Raw genomic sequence first — 26,149 nt, 5'->3', positions numbered from 1 at the left:
GTGTGTGTGTGAGTGTGCGCGCGCGAGCGCGTGTGTGCGTTAAAGAGACAGGGGTTTATTTCCAACAGGTCTTCTTTAATTTCCCGGGAACGTCTGTAGAAAGGCCGGAGGGGCCTGCGGCTCCAGGGCGTGCGCCTTGGCTCTGGGCGCCTGAGCAACACGGCTTTGACCCAGGGCGGTCACCCCACCACCGTGGTCTCCCTGCTGCTACTGAGAGACAGTCGCTCTCTCTCCATTCCCCATTTTCTTTCCCCGGGTAACAGCACAGGAATAGTTGTGCCCTCCCTGTAAGAAACATTTTTCTGTCCATTCCTCTTTGCTTTAGCAGTTGCTCTTGAGTGGGAGGGGGTGTGTCCATTCCTGGGACCCGGCTCGAGGACCTCCCGCGGCGCCGGGAGCACGTTCCCAGGGACTGGAACTCTCAGGACTGCCCATGCTTTGTCCTCTGGCCCGCGGCCGCTCGGTGAGGTGGACGCCTCGGCGCCTTCCTCGCCCCGGGCCGCGGCGCTCCCCTCTGGGGGCTGGGACGTGCCCCGAGTCTGACTCCTCGTTCTTTATTCCTTGGCCTCTCTCTTTGCAACCCTTAGGAGTCTCGAGTCCGTGCTCCCAGTTTCATTCAGACCCAATCGCTTGTCAGGGCGCTCAGATCCCAGCACCCCCCCCCCCCGCTCGGCCTTGGGGGTGCCCTCTAGCCCGGGCCTGCGCCGCCTCCCTCGCCCTTGCCCCCTCTCTCCAGGCTGCCCGGGCACCTAGAGGCCCCGGAGCTGCCTTTCCGTACCCGCAACCCTCCAAACTTGGGCTGGACTTCGTTTTGCCGCGCTCTTCCTCCCGCCTCCCCTAGCCCGCTGCGGAGCTGTAACTTGGAGGCTCAGCTCTCAACTTCGGGTGATTTTTCTTTGCTATCCTCTCCTCAGGCAAAGTTTCCCGAGCGCAGCCCCGGGCTCAGGGCTTTCACTACGGCCCCGGGCGTCCGCACGCGGGGAGCGAGCGCTGCAGCCGCGCGGTGGTGAGGGGAAGTGGGTGTGCGCACGGAGGAGGGTGTCCGGGAGCAACTCTACCTGGCTTCCCTCCGCCCGCGCTTCCCGGGACCCAAGCTGCAGCCTCGCCGTACACTCTTGCCTTTTTTTTTTTTTTTAAGTAATCTTTCTTTTTAGGGTCCGCGTCGGGGGGGGGGGAGCAGGGCGCACGTCTTGCTCCCCCCACCCTGCTCCCCCCCAACCCCGCCGCCCCTTTCTTCTCTCTCGGCCACGCTGCCGCCACGGCGCTAGCTGCGGCCACTGGTGAGCCCGCGGCCCCAGCGCCCCCTCCCCTCCTCCCGCCCCTCCCCCGGGGGCCGCGTCTGGCGTCTGCGGAGCCCCCCGCCCCGCACCTCCCCCGCCCCGCACTGGCCATTGGCTTGTCCTGGTCTCTTTTTCATGTCCAGCCCCTGATGTGTGTCCATTGGTGTGAGCTTCCCCTTCCCTCCTCCCCTTCTCTCCTGCTCGCCCTGCCCATGTTTTGTGTGTCTCTGTCCATCCAGACTCCTGACGTTCAAGTTCGCAGGGACGTCACGTCCGCACTTGAACTTGCAGCTCAGGGGGGCTTTTGCCATTTTTTTCATCTCTCTCTCTCTCTCTCTCTCCCTCTATCTCTCTCCTCTCTCTCTCTCTCTTTTTTTTTTTTTTTGCTTAAAAAAAAAAAAAAGCCATGACGGCTCTCCCACAATTCATCTTCCCTGCGCCATCTTTGTATTATTTCTAATTTATTTTGGATGTCAAAAGGCACTGATGAAGATATTTTCTCTGGAGTCTCCTTCTTTCTAACCCGGCTCTCCCGATGTGAACCGAGCCGTCGTCCGCCCGCCGCCGCCGCCGCCGCCGCCGCCGCCGCCCGCCCCGCAGCCCACCATGTCTCGCCGCAAGCAAGGCAAACCCCAGCACTTAAGCAAACGGGAATTCTCGCGTAAGTAACCCAATAATAGTAATAATAATTATTAATAATCACGAGAGCGCGCAGGACGAGAAGTAAGAGCGAGGGGGAGAGAGGGGTGTGTGCATGCATTTTTTAATTTTTTCACTAGATGAACCTCCGAGAGTCGGGATAAAAGAGCTTAAAGGGAGAAAAAAACAAACAAACAAACAAAAAACAAACCTCATCCTATCCCGAACCACAGCCGTACGTATACTTTTGGGATAGCACGCACCTTTTAATTTTTATTTAATTTATAAAAATTTGACTCCTCCTCTTTCATGCTTTCCGCTGCTTTATTTCGCTTTTCGAAAAGGAATGCAATGATTTCCCCTCCAATTTTACAAAATAATGAACAATGCTTTGGATGCGAACAACTCTCCTGCAAACCTAGAGGAGGGAGCTGGAGGGGGAAAGGGGGGTTGCTTCCACTCACCGAAGGAAGGAAAACGGGGCGGGAGGAGGGAGCCCAACCCAAAAAAACAATTCTCTGGGAGAAAAGAGGTGAGACTGGCCCTCGGACAGCAGCGCGCTCACGGTCAAGTGTGCATCAGGAGGAAAGTAGTCATCTCCACAATAGTGAGAAAGTGGGATTGTGGGAGGGGGCCCCCCGGCGCTCTGCAGTCTGCCGAGTGTGGAGAGGGGCCGCGGCGGCCGGGAGAGCTTGGCGACCGGGAAGGATGGGAGTCTCGGCCGCCGCTGCAGCCTTTTGTTCCGGCCCGAGGTGGGTGTTTGTCCCGCTGCCTTTTGTGCCGGCTCCTCGCGCTTGCCCTTCCGCGCCTCCGCCGCCGAAGTGCAGGAGCAAGGGCCCGGGGCGAGCGGGAGATGGAGGGAGGGCGCTCGGGCCGCCGCCGCCTGGGTTCCCGCTGCCCGCCCCTCCCAGTCGAACCTCAGTGGCGGCGAAAAGACATGAAAAATAAAATAAAAATAAAAACAAAAATAAAGCAAGGCAAGAGGATATAACATTTCTTGCCCCCAATCAGAAGCCAAACGCTCAGCCAGCCGTTTTCTGCAACGCTCTCCTCTTTGACTCCCCCACCCCCCCCTGCAAAAATCTCAATCTCTGTTAGAGGGGGAAAAATACAATTACCCCCTTCCCCAAAATCCCTTTAGTTGCAAACTTAGAGCGCCGGCGGCATGAAGAGGGAGCGAGGAACTCCCTCCTCTTACTATTTTTTGGAAGATTTTCAAAAAAAGTGGAAGTGGATTTTGATTGGGAAAAATCTCGTGTCTGAATGTTTACAAGCACCGCGTGTGCGGGAGCCTCCTGCCAACAAACAGACAGAGGACCGAGCGCGGCGCGGCAGACCGGGAGCGGGCGGCGGCGGCGGCCGGGCCTCGCCCGGGCCTCGCCGGGCCTCGCCGCGCCCCCGCCCTGCTCGGGATCGCCCACCCCGCGCCAGCCGTCTGCCCGCCGGCACAGCGGCAGGCCGTGCGGCGACTCCGCGCCAGCCGGGTCCACAGTGCACTCTCGCCCCTAGCACAATGCCCAGACCTCCTCCCAGTCCATCAGACTGCGAAATCGGCTGGGGAGAAACGCAGCTTTGCGAAGCATTTTTATTTTTCAAAGCAACTGAAAAAGCGCGTATGCTCCCCCCCTCCCCCGCCCCCCGACGTTCTTGTCCACAGCTCCCGACCGCGGGGAGGTCACCACGTGCTTTCCTTGCCCTCCCCCCCCAGGTCTGGCCACTCGCCCCCGCCTCCCGAGCGCGACCAGGCCAGGTGGGGAGTGAGTTGGGGGGGTGGGGGGGGGTGGTGGGCAGAGTAGTGTGTACGAATGTGTGTTTGGGGAGTGCTGGATCCCGGTACTTCGTGCACCCCGCCCTTGAGTTCCTGCCCTCTAACCCAGGCCTGTCTTGGTCAGGGGTGTGTGTGTGGGGGGGGGCGGTGGTCCTTTTGAGTCTTTGTGGGGTGGTGGGTGGGTTACCGTGTCCTGGCTAAGAGTGGTCTGGAAAGGCGGGCAGTGGGCACTTAGGAAAGTTTGGCAGCCGGGGAAAGAAAGACGTGAGAGGGCCCACATCCCTTCACCTCCTCATTCGTGACCCTTACTTTAATTTTTGTTGCAACTTAAAAACAACACCTATACCCAGTTTTGTATTTATTAAAGGGTTGGGGGGTGCGCATAGGGAGTTGAATTTTTCACTAGGCCTTGGAACTTGTCACACACTTCGGAAGCTCCCCCGCCCCGGCACGTTGCGGGGCCCTCCCTCTCCCCACCCCCGCGCATCCCTCCCTCGTCGCTCTCCCCCGCCCCCCACTCCCCCGGCCGCGCCGGATGCGGAGCAGACGCGGCGCGCGGCGGTGTGAAGTTACAGCCCGGCCAGGTACCGGCGGGAAGGAAGGGCAGTGTTCGCAGGACTCGGGAAAGCCGGGCCCTTCTTTGGAAGGATGCACTGGGGGCTCAAAAGACGGACTGAGGCTTGCAGTCCGGGCTGCTCCCCTGTCCCCCACCCACCCCGGGTCCATCTCGGGACACTCCAGGCTGGGTGGATTTAGCCGGCCTCTAGCCTTGTCTCAGTGCGGTCTTTGGGTTAAGGGACTAGTATGGAGGGGTTGCGGGGGCCGCTTCTTTCTCATTTTCTGGGTGCGCAGAGGGGGCGGGAGCCATTTCGGTCTTCAAGACCCCCCCCCCCCCCCCCAGTTCTCCGCTTCTTGGGCGGACTGAGCCATTCGGTCGCTAGGAGGCAGAACAAGATCAAGAAAGCTCAGCGAACTTGAACCTGTACCAGAGCCTCCCCCACTCACCGCTCTGCGTTTCTCGGCCGGGGAGGGACGAGCCTTGCGAGGGTGGGGGTGGGGGAAACGGACGGTTAGGCAGAATTCCCTTTCTCCCCCCATCACCCCTTATGTCTTTGTTCTTCCTTTTGACTTTAAAAATGCTTCTGGCCAGGGCTGCGGAGAAGCGCTCGGGAGCGCGGCAGACAACCCAGTGCGCCCGACGCTGAGTGGGGTGCAGTTTTCGCTTTCTTACGGGGCGGGCATTTTTGGTAGCGGGAAAAGGGGAGTACGCACTCTCAGCCTTCGAGGCAAGGCCAAAGGGAGGGATCCAGCAAGTTTGCACTTAGTCTCCGGGTTCACTTCTTCTACCCCCACACCCCGGCGCAAAGCACGGACAACGACGGCTACGGTGGGATTGCACTGCGGCTCTGCAGCCCGGCCCCTGGCTCCCCCGCCTCCTGCAGCTCTCGCCTCGGAGCCCGAAATCACAACAATAGTAATAGTTATCATCATAATGATGCGGGCTAGCAGCATCATTAATAATGAATAACCGCAGCCGCCGCCGCGCTGCGCACACTCGTGCCCGGAATTGCGGGAGAAACGCATCTGCAGAGATTCCCCCAAAGTAAAAAGTGTGAGCCTGGGGACACAGAATGAATTTCAGGGCCCCCTCTTGGAAGTGCGTGTGTGGTGATACCGAGACTGCACCAGGTTAACCAGCAGAGTTTTCTAAGCCTCACTTCCCGTTTCTCCAACTGGCGGGGCCAGGGAACGATGGTCACCATGAGGCCGGGCTGGACGGCGGTGGAGGCAGCAGTAGGGGCCCCTGGCTGCCCGTCGCCTCCCTGCCTGGCCCGGGCCCCACCGCCCGGCAGCCGCCGCTGCACGTGTTTGCAGCGAGCGCGGCCGGAGGCTGCAGCCAGCAAGCTGCTTGCTTTGTGCCTGAGTCCCGGCGCCCAACTTCACTTTCTGCAAAGCCCGCCCCCGCCGGGCCCCCTGCCCCGGGCCTGTGGCCGTAGCCTTCGCTTTTGTTTCTTTGCTTTTCCTCTCTGCATTTCAGACTGGGTTTGCTTCCTTACCCTGTTAAGACAATCAAAAGGAAGGACTTGGAAAGCAAACTTGAAGGCATAGCTCCTTTCCCCCCCTTCCCCTCCCCCAGCAGCCCTCGTTTCCCTCGCTCCTTCCCTACATTTCTTCTAAAGCTTTTTTTCTTCTTTAAATTTATTCCTTTGCAACTGCAGAGAGGAAGGAGATCTCAGTCAGCCGCTGGGGCATCGAGACGTTCCAGTCTGTTTTGCTGTTTCAACGCAGAAGCATTTTATTTTCTATTTCTTTCTCCCTTGTAGAGAATTCGCGGCTAATTATTATGATTATTTGCCCACTCCCTTCCACTTCAATCCTGGACTCCCCGCTTTGTAGCAGGAGGTTTAGGCCGGAGCTTAGAAACGATGGTATTGTGGGGGCGAAGGAGGATGGAGTTGAATTGAGGGAGGGGTAAAATGGCTGAGGTTAGGAATGTTTTTAGGGAAAGAGGAATTTGCATTAAAATACAGAGAAATTATCAGATGCCCAGAAAGGAAATGTTGATTACCACTGAGAAAAGATGTCAATGCAAATCAGTAGACTACACCAAGAGAATTGTATTTTCATATTTTCTTTGTGCCCCACTTCGTCTCATTTTTAATAATATAGCAGCAATAATAAGAACACGTTTTGGTATTTCTCTGAACATAACTAGCCAAATGTTTTGCAAGAAGCCCGATGTTAGACGTATTTCATACATTAGGATATAATTCTTGTTAATTAGCAATAATTTACGTTAAGAGCATAGAAAATGTTGAGGTTACAGGTTTTATATCTGTACATTTGATCATCTTGTTATTTTCAAGAACTTTGCCTCCTATAAAATTAATTAGGTGAAATGTGGAGGTGTAATCAGCAACCTCTGAATTACCACTTCATTTCCTGGTTTTGATTGTAAATCAGTTCAGTCACTACATTTAGAAGACTTTAACCAAGTCTGTTTGCACCGCATTACCTTTAACTATTTGATACCTAGGCGAATATTTCCCTTTGCTCCTAAATAATATTTCTACTTTCAGAAATATGTCAGGCCTTGGGGATAAAAAAAAAAAAAAGAATCTTAACAGTGGAGTTTAAAAAATGATTTTTTGCAAAGGTTCTGCGTAGTACTAACTTTAATAAAGCAGAATATTATCTCTGAGTCTTTCTTTAATTTGTGAACCTCAGAACTTGTAGTTAATGCTGAACAACAACCAAAAAAAGCACGTTTATCAATGTGTACTTAATAATCCTTAATTCAGATAGCAGGGATCTTGGAGATGACTTCCCTATTCAATTCCTCACTTGGTCAAAATGAAAGCAAATGTAGAAAAAAAATGACATAGAGGCAAAATGCAAAAGCACTTCCGTTTATCTCCTTTTATTTGAAAAGCGTGCATGTGTATTCTGTATTTATCTTTTGGTCAGTATGTTGGGCAAAGAAACATAAGTGCTTACCTTGCTGTCTTTATTAGTGGGAATATAACCTTCCTATTCCTGTGGTGACCTCACGTTAAATTAGGAGGAGTACCAGAGGCTAGAAATTATGACATGTCCTACTTGAGCACAGGTGCAGGTAGGCAGGGCTCTCTCAATATTATTTCACCCGGCACATCTGGGAGTTACTCCAGATCTTCCCCCTCAATATTCAGCCTGGGTAGGGTTGAAATAAATTTAACCTGAGTTCACTGGATTTTTGCACTTTATCAAAATCGGTTCCAATATTCTACACTCAAATTAAAATCTATTTTTTGATTCTCTGTGGCTTTAAGTTCATTAAATGTGAAATTGGCAGCTTGCTAAAGAAGGTCAGACTGATTAACTGTTTAAGACTTGTACATTTTCTGCTTCAGTTTTATTAACTGGCAGCATCCTGGATGTGTTTTGTATTTTGTGATTTTTTTTTTTTTTTTTTAATAGAGTAAGCATTCGGTTTCAGGAGCAGAGACTTAACTCTCTTTTCCCCTTTGGAAGGTTCAAAAATGATAGGAACTGTTCAAATGAGATGCTGGAGTATTTTGGTGCAAAGTTAAAAAAAAAAAAAGGAAACAGGAATGAAAGACATATCTACCTAGTTATACCATCCGCTGGTGATTATGTGTGTAGAAATAGTCCCATAATGAAGCGTTTTGGAGCTCATTCAGAAAATTAGTCAACTTTGACAACATTAGGCGAAGTATTTCAAGTCTAAAGAAAGGACTTCTCAGCCTTGTTCTGAAATGTGGCGTTTGCTTGACCATTCTGATTTTTATGTGATGCAGGCCACCAAGTGCAAACATGTTTAGAATATTTTAGGCATTCCTTTCTTCAGAATGAAAAAATGACTAATTGGCTTATTTTCTTAAGTACTCAAAAGTATCCCATTTAGCTAATGTGTCTGAGAAGAATTGCCAGTGAATTTGGTATTTCTTTGATTTTGTGGCACTGCTGAGAGTGAGATCAGAAAGGTTTTTGGCAATATGAATTATGCTGCGTTATGATTATTATTTAGATCCGTTTCACAGGTGAATGCAGTCGTTTTCTTATTATGATGGGGTAAATGTGGCACATTTTCTGTGTGATATAGTAGCTTTCTGATTTATGAAGCCATGTCTCTGTACATTTAGGAGTATATACATTCACACACAAAGGGGGTGTGTGTTTATTCACCTCTCCTTTTATTCTTTGGCACAATGGACAACTTAGTCTATAGGAAAAAAGAAACAAATTTGGTTTCAGTCCATGTTTTATCAGTTTTGAGGGTAGTTACTATTTAAGCTTTCATTATATTCCCTGCCTTAAGGATTTATTTAGCAGTCAACATTGTTTCTAAACTCGCAAACCAGACACAGTTATAGTGTGTGTGTGTGTGTGTGTGTGTGTGTGTGTGTGTGTGTTTTCTCAGGAGTTAGGCAAGTCAGAGAGTTTTCTTTAAATATATGATGATTTGTCTCATTGATAAATTTGCTTTCTTGTTGATAACCTTCATATCCTTATACATTTTAGGTGCTTATGTTTTCTGGGTATTATATGAAGGAGCCTAGAAATTTATATAATGTGGTGGGATGGGATGGGGTTGAGAATGTATTTCCCCCTTTCCTCTGTTCTCTGGCGCTCTAATAATTGTGCTTTTGTTTCTCCAACCACAGCCGAACCTCTTGAAGCCATTCTTACAGATGATGAACCAGACCACGGCCCTTTGGGAGCTCCAGAAGGGGACCATGACCTCCTCACGTGTGGGCAGTGCCAGATGAACTTCCCATTGGGGGACATTCTTATTTTTATCGAGCACAAACGGAAACAATGCAATGGCAGCCTCTGCTTAGAAAAAGCTGTGGATAAGCCACCTTCCCCTTCACCAATCGAGATGAAAAAAGCATCCAATCCCGTGGAGGTTGGCATCCAGGTCACGCCAGAGGATGACGATTGTTTATCAACGTCATCTAGAGGAATTTGCCCCAAACAGGAACACATAGCAGGTAAATGAGAAGCAAGGAGAAAAGCTGTTTGCATGTTTTCTTTTCATTTTCAGAGGTGCTGTAGTCAAGCACTAAGGAGTGGTGAAGTGCTTTCTGTATTTCTCCATGTGACTGTCCATGACAGTCCTGTAATGTTAAAATAATCATTCCTATTGCTTACGTCCAGAACACAAAAGAATAAATATTGTCCACTTCACTGAGTCAGATGTAGGTGGTACACACACCTGATACCCTCTCTCTGGATCTACTGATGCTGAATTTCTTTTCTTTTCTTCCCCCCTTCTCATTTGTAAGTGTTGAACCTTACTTTACCTGGCCCAGTTTCCACTGTCCATTTCCAGCCATAGTGACAAGTCAGAGGCGAAAGTGGCCACACAGGCATTTGGTAGTTTGGCCGATGACCCCTTTGAGTCAGAATACCTGGTCAGACCTCCCTAGGGGTACCGTTAGTTCTCAAGGCTTCCATGAAGCGGGGTGGGCCGGCAGGGCATTTTGGAGTGGGTAGAAAGAGTTAACTGGGCTTCAGGGCTAGCCTCGGATCCGTATTGGCTGTCAGCCCGTATGGGGCTGTAATTAAACACAGCCCCGTGGTGGGATGACACCGTGACCTTGACTTTAAGATGCCATTTTCGACTGGCCAGGCCAGAGTAGAGAGGGCAGTTGCTGAAGCGCACAGACATGCTTACTCGAAAAGTTTAAGGGCATGTTGGAAATTTCAAAAGGTTGGTTTGACAGGAACGGCTGCTCCCTGCAGCCTGCCTCCTCAGCTAAATGATAAATGCTTCTCTGTGCTCTCTCTTGTCTCTGATGTGGTTTTGACAGATGTATCTTGATTTTGTTTGTGGTTTACACAACCACATGTCACCCTTACAAATGTCCAGTCCAGACTTCACTGTTTCTGCTATAACACAATGTAAAAATTCTCTTGGAAAAATACGTACACATATTCAACAGCTCTCCTTCCTTCGGTTAATTTTAGCAGAGAGGTAGCTAGGTGTGTGGGTTTCTCAGCAGCTCATGGGGCAAAGGAATTAGCGGCTAACAGAGGGATTTCTATAGTGACCCTTAAAACGTGTTTTAAAAACACAAGACAAAGTGAATGCGGAGTCTGTGGTGACAAAAAGGCCAAGCCTGTTGGTGGATCCCTTTCTTCTGTTTCTCCTGCCCCTTCCCCTAAAAGGCAGAAGGTTTGTTCAGTTTTAGGAAAGAGAGTGCGTATAATCCATTGATTCACTGAAACTTGGCTTTCTGACCTAGTTTGACCACAGAGTTGAACTGTAGTAGGTCAGCGGTCCAGAGAGGATTAAATGTCGTATTATTTCTCCTTTCCCCCACTGGAATTTGATCATTAAAATCAAACGTGGCATTTTCTTTCTTTCTTCTTCTTCTTTTTTTTTAATGCTTCCTGCAGTAACACTCAGATACTTTTCATTTAGTGAAATGAGAAATCTGTACCAGAGAAGCTGCATTTACAAAATATTTTTCTGGAATCCACCACGTTTAGCTTATGTGACATGTAGGTTAAGATTTTATACCCCCGCTCACCGCCCCCCCCCCCCCCCCCCCCCGTAGGATATGGCAATGACCATTTCCATGCGCTGTCTTGTGACTGGAAGGAAAACGTAACGCATGATTAATGAAGCAAGAGCAGGCGGAAGGGGATTTGTCGTCTTCGGAGATCCAAAGCCTTTCTAAATCACCAAATATGGAGTAACACTTGCGTGATGTAACATCGTATTTACATATCGAGCTGCTCGTTTAAAAGACAAAACACAGTGTCTGTCAAGCAGGAATTAAAACCACACTTCTTACTGAGGTCCCAAATAGGTTATTCACTCTCAGATTAACCAGCTCCAAAATTCTGTGCTTCTGTACTTAGAAGAGGAATCTAAAAGCTGGGGGGAAGGCACTGTAGTGAAAGCTTTTTAATGTGATAGTTGCGAATCTACATAAGGAAAGAAAAGATATTTTCCTTAACTTCTGGTTGTCATAAAGATTTTTTTTTTCTTAAAACCTAGTACAATAGCAGAGCCTAGAGAAGCACCCCGCCCTGCCAAAAAACAAAAACGAAAACAAACACAAAAGAAAGAAAAAAGAAAAGAAAGCGAATTTAAAATGTTTTAGAGTGCTAATACGAATTTCACTGAGATGAAAAGCAGTGTAAGCTATCTAAGATATTCAATGGGTGCACGAGCGCTGCAACCCAGGTGAGGTAAACTTTTCATGCACAAATAATTACAAAGCCTTGATTCCTTTCATTGTGTTTAATCACCTGTTCCCACCCTGGAATTGGCTGAACATAAATAGCGTGGTCACATCTCAAAGCGAGATCTCAGTAACTAGAATCACGACTTCTCATAATTCACAGTAATGAATTAAGAATTTCCTATGGTGAAATTAACATTCTACCATTGCACATAAATTAAGATGCCCTGGCCCTCAGGTGCCTCTGAGGGGAAGTTCTGGAAGACGGCTGTGCACTACTAGCCCATTTCTCTCAAGCACGTCTTCCCAATTCCAAGTCTGCTTTTCTTTTTATGGTGAGGAAAGAAACAATAAGAATAATCATTCAGTAGATATTTGAATTGTGTCACAAAAAGAAAGGAGAAGCAATGCTCCATATTAGGAGAGAGGTCTATTGATGAATCTCTAGAAGAATACGTTTGGCAACCACATAAAAGGTAGTCATTTAAGTGCGCTGTGTAGAAACGGCTTTATTAAAGTGATGTGAGTTGGATTCGAGCTCAGTGTGCTCTGTGCCATTTTATAGGCAGGAAGCAGGAATAAAACAGTGACAGATTTTCCTGAGATAAATAAAGCTTAGAATTTGGGGCTTTCAGATAGGAGAATAAGGTAGAGTTCTTTAAATCCTTAGTAAAGTGATGTACATTTTGACTGTACACAGGCCTCTCCAAGATGAGTAGTTGTGTAGAAAGGGTGATTTTTACCTGGCAGATAGATGGGTCTGTGGGCCAGCACTTCACCCACGTACATGTGTTAACCCATCGACGTTGATCAGGTTGCTTTTCCATTTCATTCAAATATTCAAAATATTCCGTGACTGTGGTCCATTGAGACCATTAAAATCGTATTAATTTAACTGGAAATGAGCAGGTATATTGTATGGGGCCCAGTTCATGTATTTGTGTGTCAGATACTCACCACGAGGTATTAGCAGCCTGTGACTGGCAGTCAGGGCTTTTAATAGGGGTGTTGCTGTGTTTTCTAGTCTTCTATTTTATGATGGGGGAAATACTCATCAAAGACTAGTGAATGGGAAACTGCTGTTCACTTATAGAAAAGGCCAAAAATACAATCCCACAGTGTCAGATTTGAGGTTTTGGCTTATTATACACAGAATCTTCAAATTAGGGTTGGGTTGTCATGAAGTTAGCTTTTTAAGACAATTGGGGAAAATATGACCAGTGCTATAAAATGTAGTAAAGTCTGCTACCATTGATAAATATTATTTTTTTTCCCCCTTAAAATCATGAACATAGGCCTTTGGATCAGGATATTCCAAAATCATTTGCTTAGGCAATATACCTCATCACTGGATGAAAATATGTGAGACAGTTACTCTAGTGGAGGGAGAAATACTAATTCAAAACAGAAATACATCAGCATGTTACTTAAAGGTAAATCGAGTATAACATACTTACGCTTTTCAGAATCTAGAAAATCAACCTGCCTTTTCCTTTTGTACCCATTCTAATTCTTTCCCTAGCTCAGACTGGATTTGGGATGTATTTGTGTATTTCATGGTGTAATTGGAAATGAGACTATAAATTATAGTATCCTAGTATGACTACTTACTTTTAATTTCTCTTTATTCATGTGATTCTGAATAAACACCACTGACTTCTGAAGTGAATTTTTAGCATGGCAGCTGAAAAAGAAAACAACAAACAACCCCCCCCCCCCATGTACTGGTGAACATTTTACTTACCTTCCGAATCCAGAGAGTTGAGAATATTGTGTCCTCATATAAATATCTAGGATTTTCATTGGGAGCCTGTGTTTGTGAGGCCACTACCCAAAGACTCATGTTCATGAGTCTGGGAGTCCTATATACAAGCTGTATTTGTAAATAAGACCAAGAAAGGTTGTGAACTGGCAGCTTGGATGTTTTGTCAAAGTACAATGTCAGAGAAACTCTCTCTAAGACAAATTGTAAATAGAACTGTCACAGTGATTGCATGATTGAGCCACAGAAGTGTCTTACAATTGTTGGCATTGTCAGAGGACTTTTGAAAGCTTAATTAAACACAGTGGCCCGCATGGCTGCTAAATTTACTTCAGAAAGCCAAAAAGGAAAAAAAAAAATCTAAAATGTGGAAGATCCCAAAGATCCCAAAGTTCTTCAGACATCACCCTTTTGGTGACACAGAAAAGATGCATTGTGCATTTTCCTAGTTGTCTTTTATAAATACTAGTTTTGAGAATAGGGCCACGTGATATGAAGATCCTCCTGTGTGTGATGTAGAGATTGTGTTCGTTTTTCTGTCTCCTGCTGTTACAGACAGTTAATGTAAAAATGGCCTTTTATTGGAAACACAAATATGTATTCACTTCAAGAACAGGAGCAGAGGGGGAAAGTTTCCCTCCCATTCTCTGTGTTCATTCTGTGAAAGCTTAAAAAAACAGTGCTGTAATTTCTTAAATCACCCCATTCCTTGTGTTGCAAGTTGTGCCTTTTCCTTTAAAGGATCTGAAATCTGTTTTGCACACCTTTCTCCTAGTGAATGTGGCATTTAATTGTGGAGCTGCCCATGGGCTGGAAAATGCAACTGGGTGTAGAAACGTGCAGGCAATGTCAGGACAGCGAACCTTAAGCTCAGGGAAGAGGAGAGTTGGATGCATATTAATGGCACATTTTCGAGTCCTGGAAAATCATTAATTTCACACCGCAGTCTCAATGTAGTTTGCCTAATGTGCGAGGACTAAATTGGAGTATATAACAAACGTGCAAATCCTAGGGAAGCATTTTTCAGAATTTCGTGATTTCTTAAGTGAAAGTATTTAAGAAAGGAGAATAGATGAATGGTGGCGGTGCACACGAGCCAGTACGAAAGGAAGAAAAGTTTGGCTTTCCTTTGGTCCCGGGAAAACATGAAATCGAACCAAAGTAGCACAGCTAGGGGAGATGCACCGAGGTTGCGGCGTTCCATGTGAATTTAATGTACTTTGGTTGGTCTGTTCACACCCTGTACTGCACAAAGGAATCATTTGACAAAATTTACCCCAAGCCCAAGTCTGTTTTTACATACCGTAGTACTAGCTTCGTGCAATAAAAAGCACTTAACATCCAACTGGACCCAGCCTGGCACCTTGCCACTTTTTTAGCAACAGATTTAATCACCAAGGATCTTTAGTACCTTTCTGCTTGTTCAGACTTCATTTGGGTCATGGTTATGTCAGCAGTGTTGTTATTAATACGAGGATTAAAAAAAAGATTTTAACTTAGCACCCATTTTTAACATTGTCTCAAATCAAGCAGGTTTTTATTTTATGTGTCAATTTGGAGGACATTAATAAAGTTCATAAATATGTTCAGACTATGTAATTTAATGGATAATAACCAGTACTTTCATTTGTAATGACAAATAGAAAATTGGCCATTGTATCCCTCCCTCCTCTGTTCTCTCCTCCTACCCAGGTAAATAAGCATCCTTAAACTGCTTCTCCCCTTTACTTCCAGGGTATGGAGGCTCTGGCCAATATCAGTAAATTTACCTTTGTAATTTGCCATGTAGTTTTTACAACAATGACCTAATTAATTTGAGCACGAACCATATTATTGCTACTAGAGTCATTTTCTGTCACAAACTTAATTTCCAGGAAATGTAACCTGACGAACAAGAATGCTTTAGCTCTCTACATGTGCTCCTAGAGACCAAAGGCAGATTTAAAATAATAATAATAATAAAAAATGCCAGCATTATTAAAGCCAGTATGCTTGATGCCAAACTCAATTTGAAGCCAGTAAACATCAGACTATTTCTAATCAGTTTTAGAATGTAACGGATTCCATATTGGGTTCACTGGAGTCTGTCTCTCTGCTTTTTACTGGCCAGCTGCACTCCCTATGCATTTTTAAAACATTTCAGCAAAGGCTTTTGCTGTTCTTAGCAGGGTTAGTAACTTGGGGTCTATTTCTGAGCTCATTCGTCATTCTGCAATGGCATTGAGTTAGGTTGGCAAGGGAAGGATATGAAGCATGGGGGGTGGTGAGGTCACTTCTGACCCCAGCAGGGAATAGGTGGGCTTCATTTGCCTTTACAATAGGCGCACAGTTACTGCACCTTGGAGGAGCACTCAGGTGCCGCTCAGATGGGCGCATGTAAATGCCCTGTCAGATGCGGAGCCAGAATATTAATGCTCCTTCCACCACCGCACCATAATAAAGCTGTACACAGCAAGCTTAATATGCAGCCAGTCTGGGGAATTGTGTAAACTTAGATAGCCCAGTGTGAAAGACAGCGATGTAAAAATGCTCGATATGCTACAGTTTCCATTCTTGTTCTCCTTTGATCTATAGCAAAATGAAAACATCATCCTTTCCTCCTCTTGGACTTGTCTCCCCAACTCTGCCACCTCCCAATCCACCACCAGAATTTTTTGCATGTGTGGTATGGAGAAATGCGACATAATTTGTTTCATATGGTTAATTACAGGCGTTTGAATATTTAAAATTTTAAATAGCCGCAGTTCCAGCTTTTCCTGTTAAAAGTATGTGATTTGAACAAAGGGAATACAGTGTAAATATTTGTGGTGATTTGCAACACCCCTCTCTCCCCATTAAACACACACACACACACACGCGCGCACATGCACGCGTGCGTGTGTGCGCGCGCACACACACACACACACAGACATCAGTTTAGATCTAGTGCTGACTTAAAAGACTTCTGTACCTTCGTTTATACTTTTTTTTTAACCAACTCTCAACTGGAACTCCATTAAAACATTCACCATTATTTTTGAGTCCTCTGTTGCTTGAGGTTTTAAAGAGGATTTTTATAATGTGTTCATTTAACAGAATCAACAGCTGTCAGAACCAGTTGTGGTAAATCCACAAAACGTACAAAAGAAAATACACACGTTTCCTGAAACAAAACACTTGGAAAAATAAGCTGCCAAGAACGGGCGAATGAGAAGTTTGCAGACAGGGAGCCGGAGCGTTTCATCTCTGGGTTCACCCTGGAGACCGATGTGAGCGGATCTGATGCAATGCCGCTGGAAGGCTCACCTGACCAGGTGGCTGATCTGAGGCAAGGCGCTGCACGGAGGCTGGCCTGGGCTGCAACTTGCTCCTTCTTCTGGCCTCCTTTTTTTCCTTTTTGATCTCTCTACAGAGATAAAATACCAAGTTCGTAGAGTGCTAAGCAACAAATTATATCCACTAAAGGTGAGATGATCAGATTTAAACTTCCTGTAAAAGAGGTGAGAAGGCGCCTAGCACACCCTTTCCAGATGGGGTTGGCAGCCTGTTATGCCGAATGGAATCAGCCCCGCCAGGGAATTCCCAGTGGGACCGAGGAGCAGGCCTGTTGCTGAAGGGGATACCTGGGGACCTTTGGTCACTCACAATGCGTTTCTGTTTGTATCCTCACTCCTGTGAGCATTGGCGATGAACAATTACACCTACAATTTGATCTGAGTTTTAGATACAGGTGAGTCCGCTGATTAAAAACTCCCATTAAAATGAAGAATGGAATTATTGTGCAGCCTGTGAAGGTGCTTTCAAACAGAACACAGGTGCTGTTGTGTCCCCCGCCCTCTGGTTTCGGTTTTCTTTTTGAATTTTCTACAAAACACAAGGAAGCCTCATGCTAAGCATCAGGGCATTTAAATTCATATTCATCAGTTGTTCATTTTCTTGATATGTAATGATGCATAAAAAAACTGGGGGAAAAATCACAGCTGTTGATTTTTAGAGAAAGAAGGTGTAGCTTGGATTCTTCACTTAGTTGGAGCACAAGGCCCTACATGCCATGTTTGATCTTTTACAATTTTAAATATGGAGTTTCTTTTTGGGCCCCCCAAACCCCCCCAAAACAAAAAACAAACCCAAAACAAAAAAAACCTAAAACAAAACTCTGAAGCATTTCCCTTTACTGACTTAGGGGATAGCACGATTTCATGATTTATTTACATTTAGGGGGCAGCTCACAATGAACCATTTAAGGCTCCTCTTAGCCCCTCCTCCACATGTCTTTGAGTTCACAGTTAAAACAATACATTAGCCAATGTTAAATTTTTAAATCTCGTGAGTTTCTCTCTCTTACCCCATCCTATCCTAAGATTAAGAAAAAAAAAAAAAACAACCAACAACACAACTATTCTTTCACATTTAAAAGTGAACATTGGCTACTGAAGAATGATTTAAAGCCTGCGAAAATTTTTAATAATAAATCGTAACCTTCTCATGTTATGTTTTTGTTATGTTAAGGGAAAAAAATCAATAAGGAAAAATTTAATTCTGATAAAGATACTCTTGGATCTTTGAAAACAACTGCTGTCCTTTTAACTAAAACATTTGAGCAGCTTCAAAGACTATGTATTTCTTCTGATCTTGGAGCTGTGTGACTGGTAGCAAGAAAGAAAAAAAAATCTTATTCTACATACAAGTGGATTGCTTAACAAGTCTGCACAGACACGTACTTGTTTGTACAATAGAGATAAAAATTCCTGTATAAAAATAATTCAGCTGCTGACAGCAGGCATTGTTGTTGGACCTGTCTTTTGTGCTTGTCCCAGCTCTGGGCCCCCTCTCCCCCCTATCTGCTTGGGACAGCTTGCCGCCTGCAGACTCCTGACCAGAAGTTAATTGCTATATATTAAATGTATAGGTATTGTGTCTAAAGAGGAACCGCTCAAGCCTCCCTGTATGCATTCCCCTCTCCTTTCTGGTGTGATTGCGGGGCTGCCAGCAAGGGGGTGGCAGGCAAACGCTCTAATAGGGAAAATGACGTGAAGGCAGTTAGGGGAAATTTGGCCTTCAGGTCCCATTTGCTCTGCAGTGTAGCGTCAGTTTCTAAACTTTTGTTTTTAATCTAATTCTGATTTACTCTGTCACATCCCGTATCAGCCCTCATTGACCTCTACTCATGTAGAGTAACATTAGTGTCAAATGGGATTGGTCAGGACTGTGGACCTGTGGCTCATACAGATGGTTGTGAATGTGAGTTACGTGGAGCTCTGCATCCGACTCTTTCTAATAAACGTTAAAATGGGGCACATTTCTGAGCAGGGCGCATGGATAAGAGAGCTGGGGAGTCAGGGCTGGTACTTGGGTTTTTTCCCCTTCTCTCTTCTCCTCTTTCCCACGTCTTGGTATACCTGCGTTTCAGGTAGGAAGATCGATTCTAGGAAAAGGGCTGAGGCGGGGTGGGGATCGGGTGGGGGGGTGGTGGAAGGTGGGGGAGCGGCAGAGAGAAGTCACTGGAATATTTTCAACATAATCACCAAAGCAGAGAGGCTTTTGGGTCCAGAAGCATATATATAAGCACGGGCACGTGGTCCTTTCTGAGCTGTTATTCTCAGTCTGACTTGTATGCTAGCCGAGATAGGACTTAACGTGTGCTTTCATCTGGGTTGGGTGTATGGGATGGGGAAGAGGAGGCATTCACTGGGAATTCTGTCACTAGAATTTCTTAAATATCAGGAGGTTAGTAAGGTGCGAGTTAGCATTCGAGGTGTGAGATAGATTCTTCTCCATACTTGTCATTGGGAAGCATGAAAATTCAAATTCCCACCATGTAATAACAGGGGTGGGGGGTGGGGGGGTGGACACCACGACTTTCTGAATGTCAGCTGATGTCTGCATGACCTGTTCCTCTTGAATTAAATGCTGCCAGTGTAGGATGGGGGGAACCCCCAGGAAGATAAATACCCAACGACAGGATTTTCACTCCTCAGAAGTAAACCAGATCTCACTCCTCTGCCTCATATCCTCTCCTTTCTTGTGCCTTTCCTTTTGGAAGCAGAAACTTCTAAAACGAATGCCACTCCAAGGCGATGAAAAAGCTGTTTTTATACCACAGTGGATGTTTACACAGGAGACTCAACTTGAGGGGAAAAAGGCTTTTTGGGAGGGTGGTGGGACTTGTGTTAATCTGTTTTGTTGGAGGCCGGTGCAGTATATTGCCTGTGAGCAACTCTGGGCTGTTTTTGATAAATTACCATGTTTAGAGATAGGTTTGGCTCTTAAGGGCTTAGTTTTATGAACAAAGTCCGTAACGATGTTTGCAGCCTCTGTTTGTCTCTTAGCCCCTTTGGCTTCACTAGAAGCTCAATGTTTAGTTTAAGCTCAGTCTGGAAGATATAACAATTTTGCATTAAAAAAATGAGGAAATCATAGGAAGAAAAACCCTTTGCTTTTTGGATGAATCTTACTGATAATTTGCTAAAGCTCATTTGAATTTTAAGCACTTCTTTAATCTTCAAAGGCTAAATTGCTTTATGAATATGCATGGTGTGGGCAGACTTCAGTTCATTACCTAGTTGTAAATTCTAATGACCATTAGGTCCTTCCAGTAATTGCGAATTGTTTTGCATTTTTGATTGGCCTATTAACATGTACATTCGGTGCACATCAGGCTGGCCTGTCAGCCTACTGAAGGAGAAAAAAAAGGTGAAAATTGTTTATAGCACCAAGATTCTTAGATTTTCAATCTTGCAAAATTGATGATGTAAAAAAATTAAAGCAGTGTTTTTTCTTCTCAAGATTGAAAGTTCACCAAGAGATTTGACATATTTAATTTACATGATGACTTTGCACTCCTTCATTAATGCAATTTGCATATGAAGCTGTTGTTAATCACTTTTGATCATGTTTTGTGTATTAGCTGCCTCAGTGGCTCTCCTCCTCGGATGCCCCAGTAGAAAGGAGCAAAATGATGCATCTTCTTGCCAAGTTTCCTTTAGTGAATTGAGGAATTAGAAGTCTAACCTTGAGTAATTACATATGTTTTATCCGTTTTCTTTTAACGTTAAGTACAGTTTGTGGAAGCGTTGGCTGGAAGTCTTTCTCATTTGGGGAGAAGACTGTGAAATTCAAGTGTATGATTGAGGCACATCCAGAGCTGTGCGGAAATATGTGCTGCCTGTCCCTGTTCCCCCGCGAAAGTTGTCGGGCAGTTTCATTGTTAAGCAGTTTGATGTCAGGGAGACTTGAATTTTCCAGCGTATTAAGACATCAGGCTTCTCCTTTGAAGAGAGGTGGCTACAGAGTACAGACAGACCTTTGCAAACAATGCTTTGGGTTTCTTTAAATATGGGAGCACCCACACGTCTGGGGCTTGGGCTTGGCTGACTTATTTACCTTTGAGCTCAAGTAAGTTTTCCCGTGGCCTCGTCCAGCTTCTGCTCTCCGCTGCTCTGTGTCCTCCCCTAGTCACGAGAGTAAATCTTGGTCTCTGGGCTCCTGGGTGCCTCCTTCAAGGTACACATGTGCCCTGGATGTGACAACAAGGTGCTAACTAACGGTTTCCGATTTTTGAGAGCCTGTGATTTTGGGATTTGCCCTTGCTGTTGAATAGCCCGTGCTGTATTACTGATGCTCATCTTTGGTCTATGAGTTTATCACTGGTTAACAAGCAGAATCAGAACACGGAAACTGATATTCTGATTAAAAGGAATGTTTAATGAAAGAAAATAAATTGTGATGGAAAATGAACAGTGTGTAAGAAACATAACTACAATTTTAACCTCCGAGGGACCCTAGTAATGCCCTACCGTGACTTCCATCCATACCATGCTAAAAGCATGCTTCAGTTCAAAGTTGTTAATATTCAGCTGGGAAACAGTATCCAGAACACAAATAAATTATTAAGTGCATGAACTTTTTAGGCAGTAAGATGAACTGATGGGGTCCATCTGTGAGATCCAGGGGCTTTTTATTTGTGTGTGTCGAGCGATTCTGCCCTCTCCGACTTCACAGCCTTTGGTCTCCGGCCAACTGCATGCATAATTGATTCCACACGCACTATCATTTTCTTGATGTAATTGCTTTACTAAGATATGATGAAATCTAATGGATAATTTGCTATTTGAAAATGGGCAAAAAAATGTTCATACTTTTTATTGAGGGGAGGGCAACAGAGAAGGGGGGTATTCAGATGACCGGCTATTTAAGAAAACACAACAAAACGAAACAGGCAAAACTCACTCATGCACTCTGCTTCAATCACGTTGCTTGTGGGTAGGAAGGTCTTTGTGACATATGGAAGCCAGTGTGTAAATCTCTCTCTATCTCATATCACCCTCCTTCATTCCTTTTTTCTCTGTCTCTCCTCCAAACTTTACAAGAAAGGGATCCTAACAAGGTAAAAAGTAAACAATTTAGTCATCACAAGCCTTATTATTCAGTCTATCCAGGAGTTTTGCCATGTCGGTTTATTTAACTTCCAGGAATGTAAACACTGACACAGCCCTAGAAGCAGCCAGAAAGATTACAGTATTAGAGTTAAAAACCGTGAGCATGGAGTAGCTGTGCTTTATACTCAGCTATAATAACACTTTACATTGAAACATAATGGTAAGTCAAAACCGACTGGAAACTTCTGCTTATATGGAGTACAAATTTCATTCTAATAGATTGGCATAATCTAGTGTACCCAGAGTAGATTGTTATATAATGGAGGAACTGTATAAATGTCAAGTACACAAATAATTCTACGGGAAGTAAATGAAAAGTATTACAATTTCTTAAATCACCATTAAATTTTGTTGGTGGGACAGTCTCATTAGGTCCCTCAAAATCATGTGTGGCTTTGCATAAGTCTTTTAAAATGTATTTTGAGGGAATTTACGGACGTTGAAACATTGTTTTAATCCAAACCAGTTCATGCTTTAAATGTACCTTAAAAAAATTGCACTGTTTTTCAAAGTACTTAAAGGGAGTGGAAGGGTAGAAAGCATATAAAGTGAATCCATCTCACTGTGGCAAACTGTTTTTCAAGTAAAGTCATAATAATGAACAACACATGATCTGAAATTTGATCAGCAAACATGTACTTATGCCAAGGAATTTCCTTTCTTTCTTTCTTTCTTTCTTTCTTTCTTTCTTTCTCTTTCTTTCTTTCTTTCTCTTTCTTTCTTTCTTTCTTTCTCTTTCTTTCTTTCTTTCTTTCTTTCTCTTTCTTTCTTTCTCTCTCTCTTTCTTTTCATTCTTTTCTTGATTTCTTTTTTCTTAATTTCTTTCTTTCTTTTTCCTTCCTTCCTTCCTTCCTTCCTTCCTTCCTTCCTTCCTTCCTTCCTTCCTTCCTTCCTTCCTCCACTCATATACCAAGGTTCTGTAAATCAGTAAAGTAGGGGGAGATGAAATCATAATACACAGAATGGCACAGCTAAGCTATCTTTTGGAAGAAACATTAAATTCACCACCACTAACAACAACAACCACCACAAAAAAACCTTTTTACAAAACTGGAAATGACAGAATAGTTTTAAAAAGGAAAAAAAAAAAAAAAAACCCACCCCACCTTCTGATGCTCAAAACTTCAAACTATTAATAGACCACCAGTGAGATAGACTGTCTTTGTGCCTTGAAATGCAAAATGAGGGAAATAATTAGCAGAGGAACAAAATTCTCAAAATTTGAAGAACTTCTGTGATTACTGGGGGTACAGTGAAAAGAAAATGCAAATTTCTTCCTGATCTTAATTAGATTCGATTGTGCGGTGGGTGTGTTGGATTTGGGGGGAGAGGCGGGGGCAGGGAGTGGGGGAGGCGAGGGTGGGGGTTGAGACGAGGGGCTGTGTAATACAGAGACAGGTTAACAGGGGCCTGGTGGTGTGTGTGTGTGTGGCGGGGGGGAACGTGGCTTCTGGCGCTCTTGCAGTAAAGGGTGCTGATGGAGTGAGAATTCTGAGCCCTTAGTTTAGCTGGGCTCATTTCCCTTGGGTCTAGGGGATTCATTTGAGGGGAGGGGTGGGCACAGTAATAAGAGCCAGGCTGCCTTAGGAAGGGGAAGCTGCCTGTGGGTTACTTTCCCCGACCACAAGGGAAAGCTGTGCAGGCAAAGCTGTGCGAGACGTTATGGGCTCTGCCTTGTGCTCTGTGGCCATCGCTCAGCCTCTCAGGGGGGAGTCTGCACAGAACCCCCAACACCAGAGCACCGCCTCCCCGCCCCCCTCCCCACCCCCCTCCAAATGCACTCTTTAGAGTTCACTGGTGGTGGTTGGCCAGAGTCCTGCCAAAGTATGTGCAGCAAGTTTCACTGGCTGGATTTCCCCTTGTGTGAAATAATAAAAGCCCTGGCCAAGGCTTATGAATCTATTTTTGTTTCATTAATATTATTTATTATGTATTTTATTAATATTTTTAGGAGGGACTGTGCTCTCATTTGACCATTTGTAGTTATAATTAATACATTCCGTACTGGTTGTAAAAAGTGTATTTGCATTTAATTGCAAGTCAGGCTAAATTAATGGATATGATTTAAAACAAAACTCACTTAAAATAATCTTGCAGGGAGCAAAAGAAGGGACAGTCCTTGGATTAAATTTATTTTCTGGGTGTCCGTGGTGAGAGGGTTGAAAGGATTAGGTGGGTCTAACGGGAATCGTGTGTGTGGGGGTCCGAGGGACATGGGGGCCATATAGGGGAAGGAGGAAAACCTGGGGAGTAGGAGGGGCAGCCAGGAGCTCCAATCCTTTCTTTAATTTCTGAGGTTACCAGGAGGGGCTTAAGCAAAGTGGTCAAGTCCATCTGCTCCGGAGAAGGTGGTAAAGAAAAGAGGTTAGTGGCAAGAGGGAAGAAGCACAAAGGGAAAATTGTACATTGGGAGCGTTGCTCTCGGGGCCGTGGTGTAGCCAGACTGGTTTAGCAGACAGAATGATAGATTGTTTTGTCAAGGGTCCCAGGGTGTGCCCTGAACTTGAAGCACTTTGTTTATCTTGAATAGAAAGGGAAAAGCACAGACATAATCGATGTCTAGTTTTTAGGAGCTCGAAAGAGGTAGGAGAACAGAGAGGAGTCGGGGAGGTGGGGGAGGTGCAGGCCTTGGTTGTGGCTGTCCATTAACAGATGAACTTGGCCGAGGGCCAAGCTTTAGATGAGAGCATGTCAGGGCCCCAGTGCAGCCAAGCCTTTTCAGTATTTTTGTGTGTTTTTTTGTGTTTTGTTTTTTTCTTCCTTTTTCTTTCTTTCTTTCTTTAAAAAAAAAAAAAAATACCTGCTGACTGTACATCAAATGCTCCCAGGTCTTTGGCTAAAGGCAAGAAAGAAAAAAAAGACACACAGCTCAATTTTTTCCCCTCTGAACCAGTTGAGGCCAGTCTTTTGGCTACACACACAGGTTCTATCATCTTTCCTGGCTTGCCATTGGGAAAAAAAGAGTTGTGATAACGCCAGTAACCCGAGGGCCCCGGACGGGAAGGGGAAGGGCTCGGGGTGTTCAGGGGAGCAGCGTGTGCGAGCGCGTGCGCTGCGGCAGACGTGCGCGGAGCAGGGGCGGGGCGTGCGGGCCTGCGAGCAGGTAGGAAGTCGGTGCGAACGAATTCTTTTTTTTTTTTTCCTTTTTATAATGGCTGAAGTTAAAACTCCTTGTTGGGAAAGACCTGTGAACTAGGCTGTTGGTGCCTTGGAAGGACAATACACCAGCAAGGCCCAGGAAAGGCCAGGGGTGGTGAAAAAAGCGCCCCCGTTGAAAGGGCAGGATTTCCCGTGCAGGGCTGATGGCAAACCCATGTGTCTGGGCTTGTTTTATTCTCAATTATCTTATCTTCTTTGGTCTGTTTCTGTGTTTTTTAGTTTATTATGACATTATGCATTCACTTATGAGTGTTGGCAAGCAAGAGTCATCAGCCCAATAACTTCCTGACATTTTTAGCTCTTTTAATGTGCAGTCTTTGCCCTCCTGCCACAAGTGGCGAGGTAATTGAATTTCCCTGTTACTTACTGGCGGGAGGCATGTTCTGGTTCCCACCAGAGGAGCTGCTGGCGCTAAAGCTGGGTTCATAGCATTCTACCTAGGGGACACCCGGGCTTCCAGGTGGTTTGGGGGCCTGTCCGAAATGCAGTTTACACAATAAAAGATGTTTTTTCCCATCACAGACTTGAAAAGGCACCATTGTGAACAGCCACATAAAATAGGATAAAATCATATTTACTTCCCCAGGCTGAAGCCTCAGCCGGGAGGTGGACTTTTTCTCCTCCTTATCTAGTAGCAAATAGAAACTGGGAAAATTTGGAGGCCTCTGAGCTCATCCCACAGATGACCCAAAACACTCAGCCAAGCCCCTTAGATGCTGTTTTCACTCCCACCAGTGGGCCTTTGTAACCTGTGTGGTAACATGGGGAAGCCGGGCTGAAAGAGGGGGAAATAAGCCCTTAAAAATGTTTATCTCCTTTCATTTCCTTTTTCTCCCCCTTCTTCAGCTTCTGGCCATACGTGAAATAAAATGACGAAGTGCTGCCATTTCTAGTTGTGTGAGCTTGGGCAGATTTCTGCATCTCTCTGAGTTTCCATTTCTTCGTCTGTAACATGGGGGGAGTCGCAGGACCCCCACCCCCATGGGGGACATCATTAGCATGGCATGAGGACGCTTGCCTGGTGGGCCGTAGGCACTTGAGAAAACCCAGTTATTATTATGATTCTGACTCATGGCTTAGCACTTTTCTCTCCTATAAGAACTGGGGTCTCAACATAGTTCCTCACAGTGTGGGGGTAGTAGGTTGGGATGAGAGGTGAGCAGGGCAGGGAGGGTTTGAATGGGCTCAGAGCCTCCTCCTGCCTCAGAGTGGGCAAGAGGCTATTGGGTGGCAACAGTCGAGTCACTGTTGCAGATCTGGTGAGGTGGGGTGATTGGAGGGGCTTCTCCCCATCGGCAGCTCCCTCAGTGCTTGGCCTCTCTCCCTACAGAGGTGGGCTGCCCCACCAGGAGAGTATGCCCAGGTATGTGACACAGTCACTCTGGGTTCAGATTCCTGCTTCACCACTGACTGGTTGGGAG

At 45.6% G+C, this 26,149-nt stretch overlaps 1 protein-coding gene across 5 annotated transcripts in view; it reads left to right on the top strand.

Moving 5' to 3' along the window:
- Nucleotides 1-1,723: 1,723 nt before the first annotated feature.
- The window catches only part of BCL11A (BCL11 transcription factor A), a 99,533-nt gene continuing 75,107 nt past the window's right edge, over nt 1,724-26,149 (top strand). For 4 of the 5 annotated variants that reach the window (XM_057309276.1, XM_057309277.1, XM_026485432.3 and 1 more), the window contains exons 1-2: nt 1,724-1,941; nt 8,856-9,185. In XM_057309276.1, the coding sequence (XP_057165259.1) occupies nt 1,887-1,941; nt 8,856-9,185 (385 nt within the window). In that variant the 5' untranslated portion in view covers nt 1,724-1,886. Of the gene's footprint in view, nt 1,942-4,221; nt 4,272-8,855; nt 9,186-26,149 lie in introns of those variants that run through there. The other variant, XM_057309275.1, reaches the window with a different exon arrangement.

This window comes from Ursus arctos, unplaced genomic scaffold, assembly GCF_023065955.2.
Source record: "Ursus arctos isolate Adak ecotype North America unplaced genomic scaffold, UrsArc2.0 scaffold_8, whole genome shotgun sequence".
Classification (NCBI taxonomy): Eukaryota; Metazoa; Chordata; class Mammalia; order Carnivora; family Ursidae; genus Ursus; species Ursus arctos.
The sequence above is the reverse complement of the archived record's forward strand: the minus strand, read 5'-3'. Positions and strand labels throughout refer to the sequence as shown.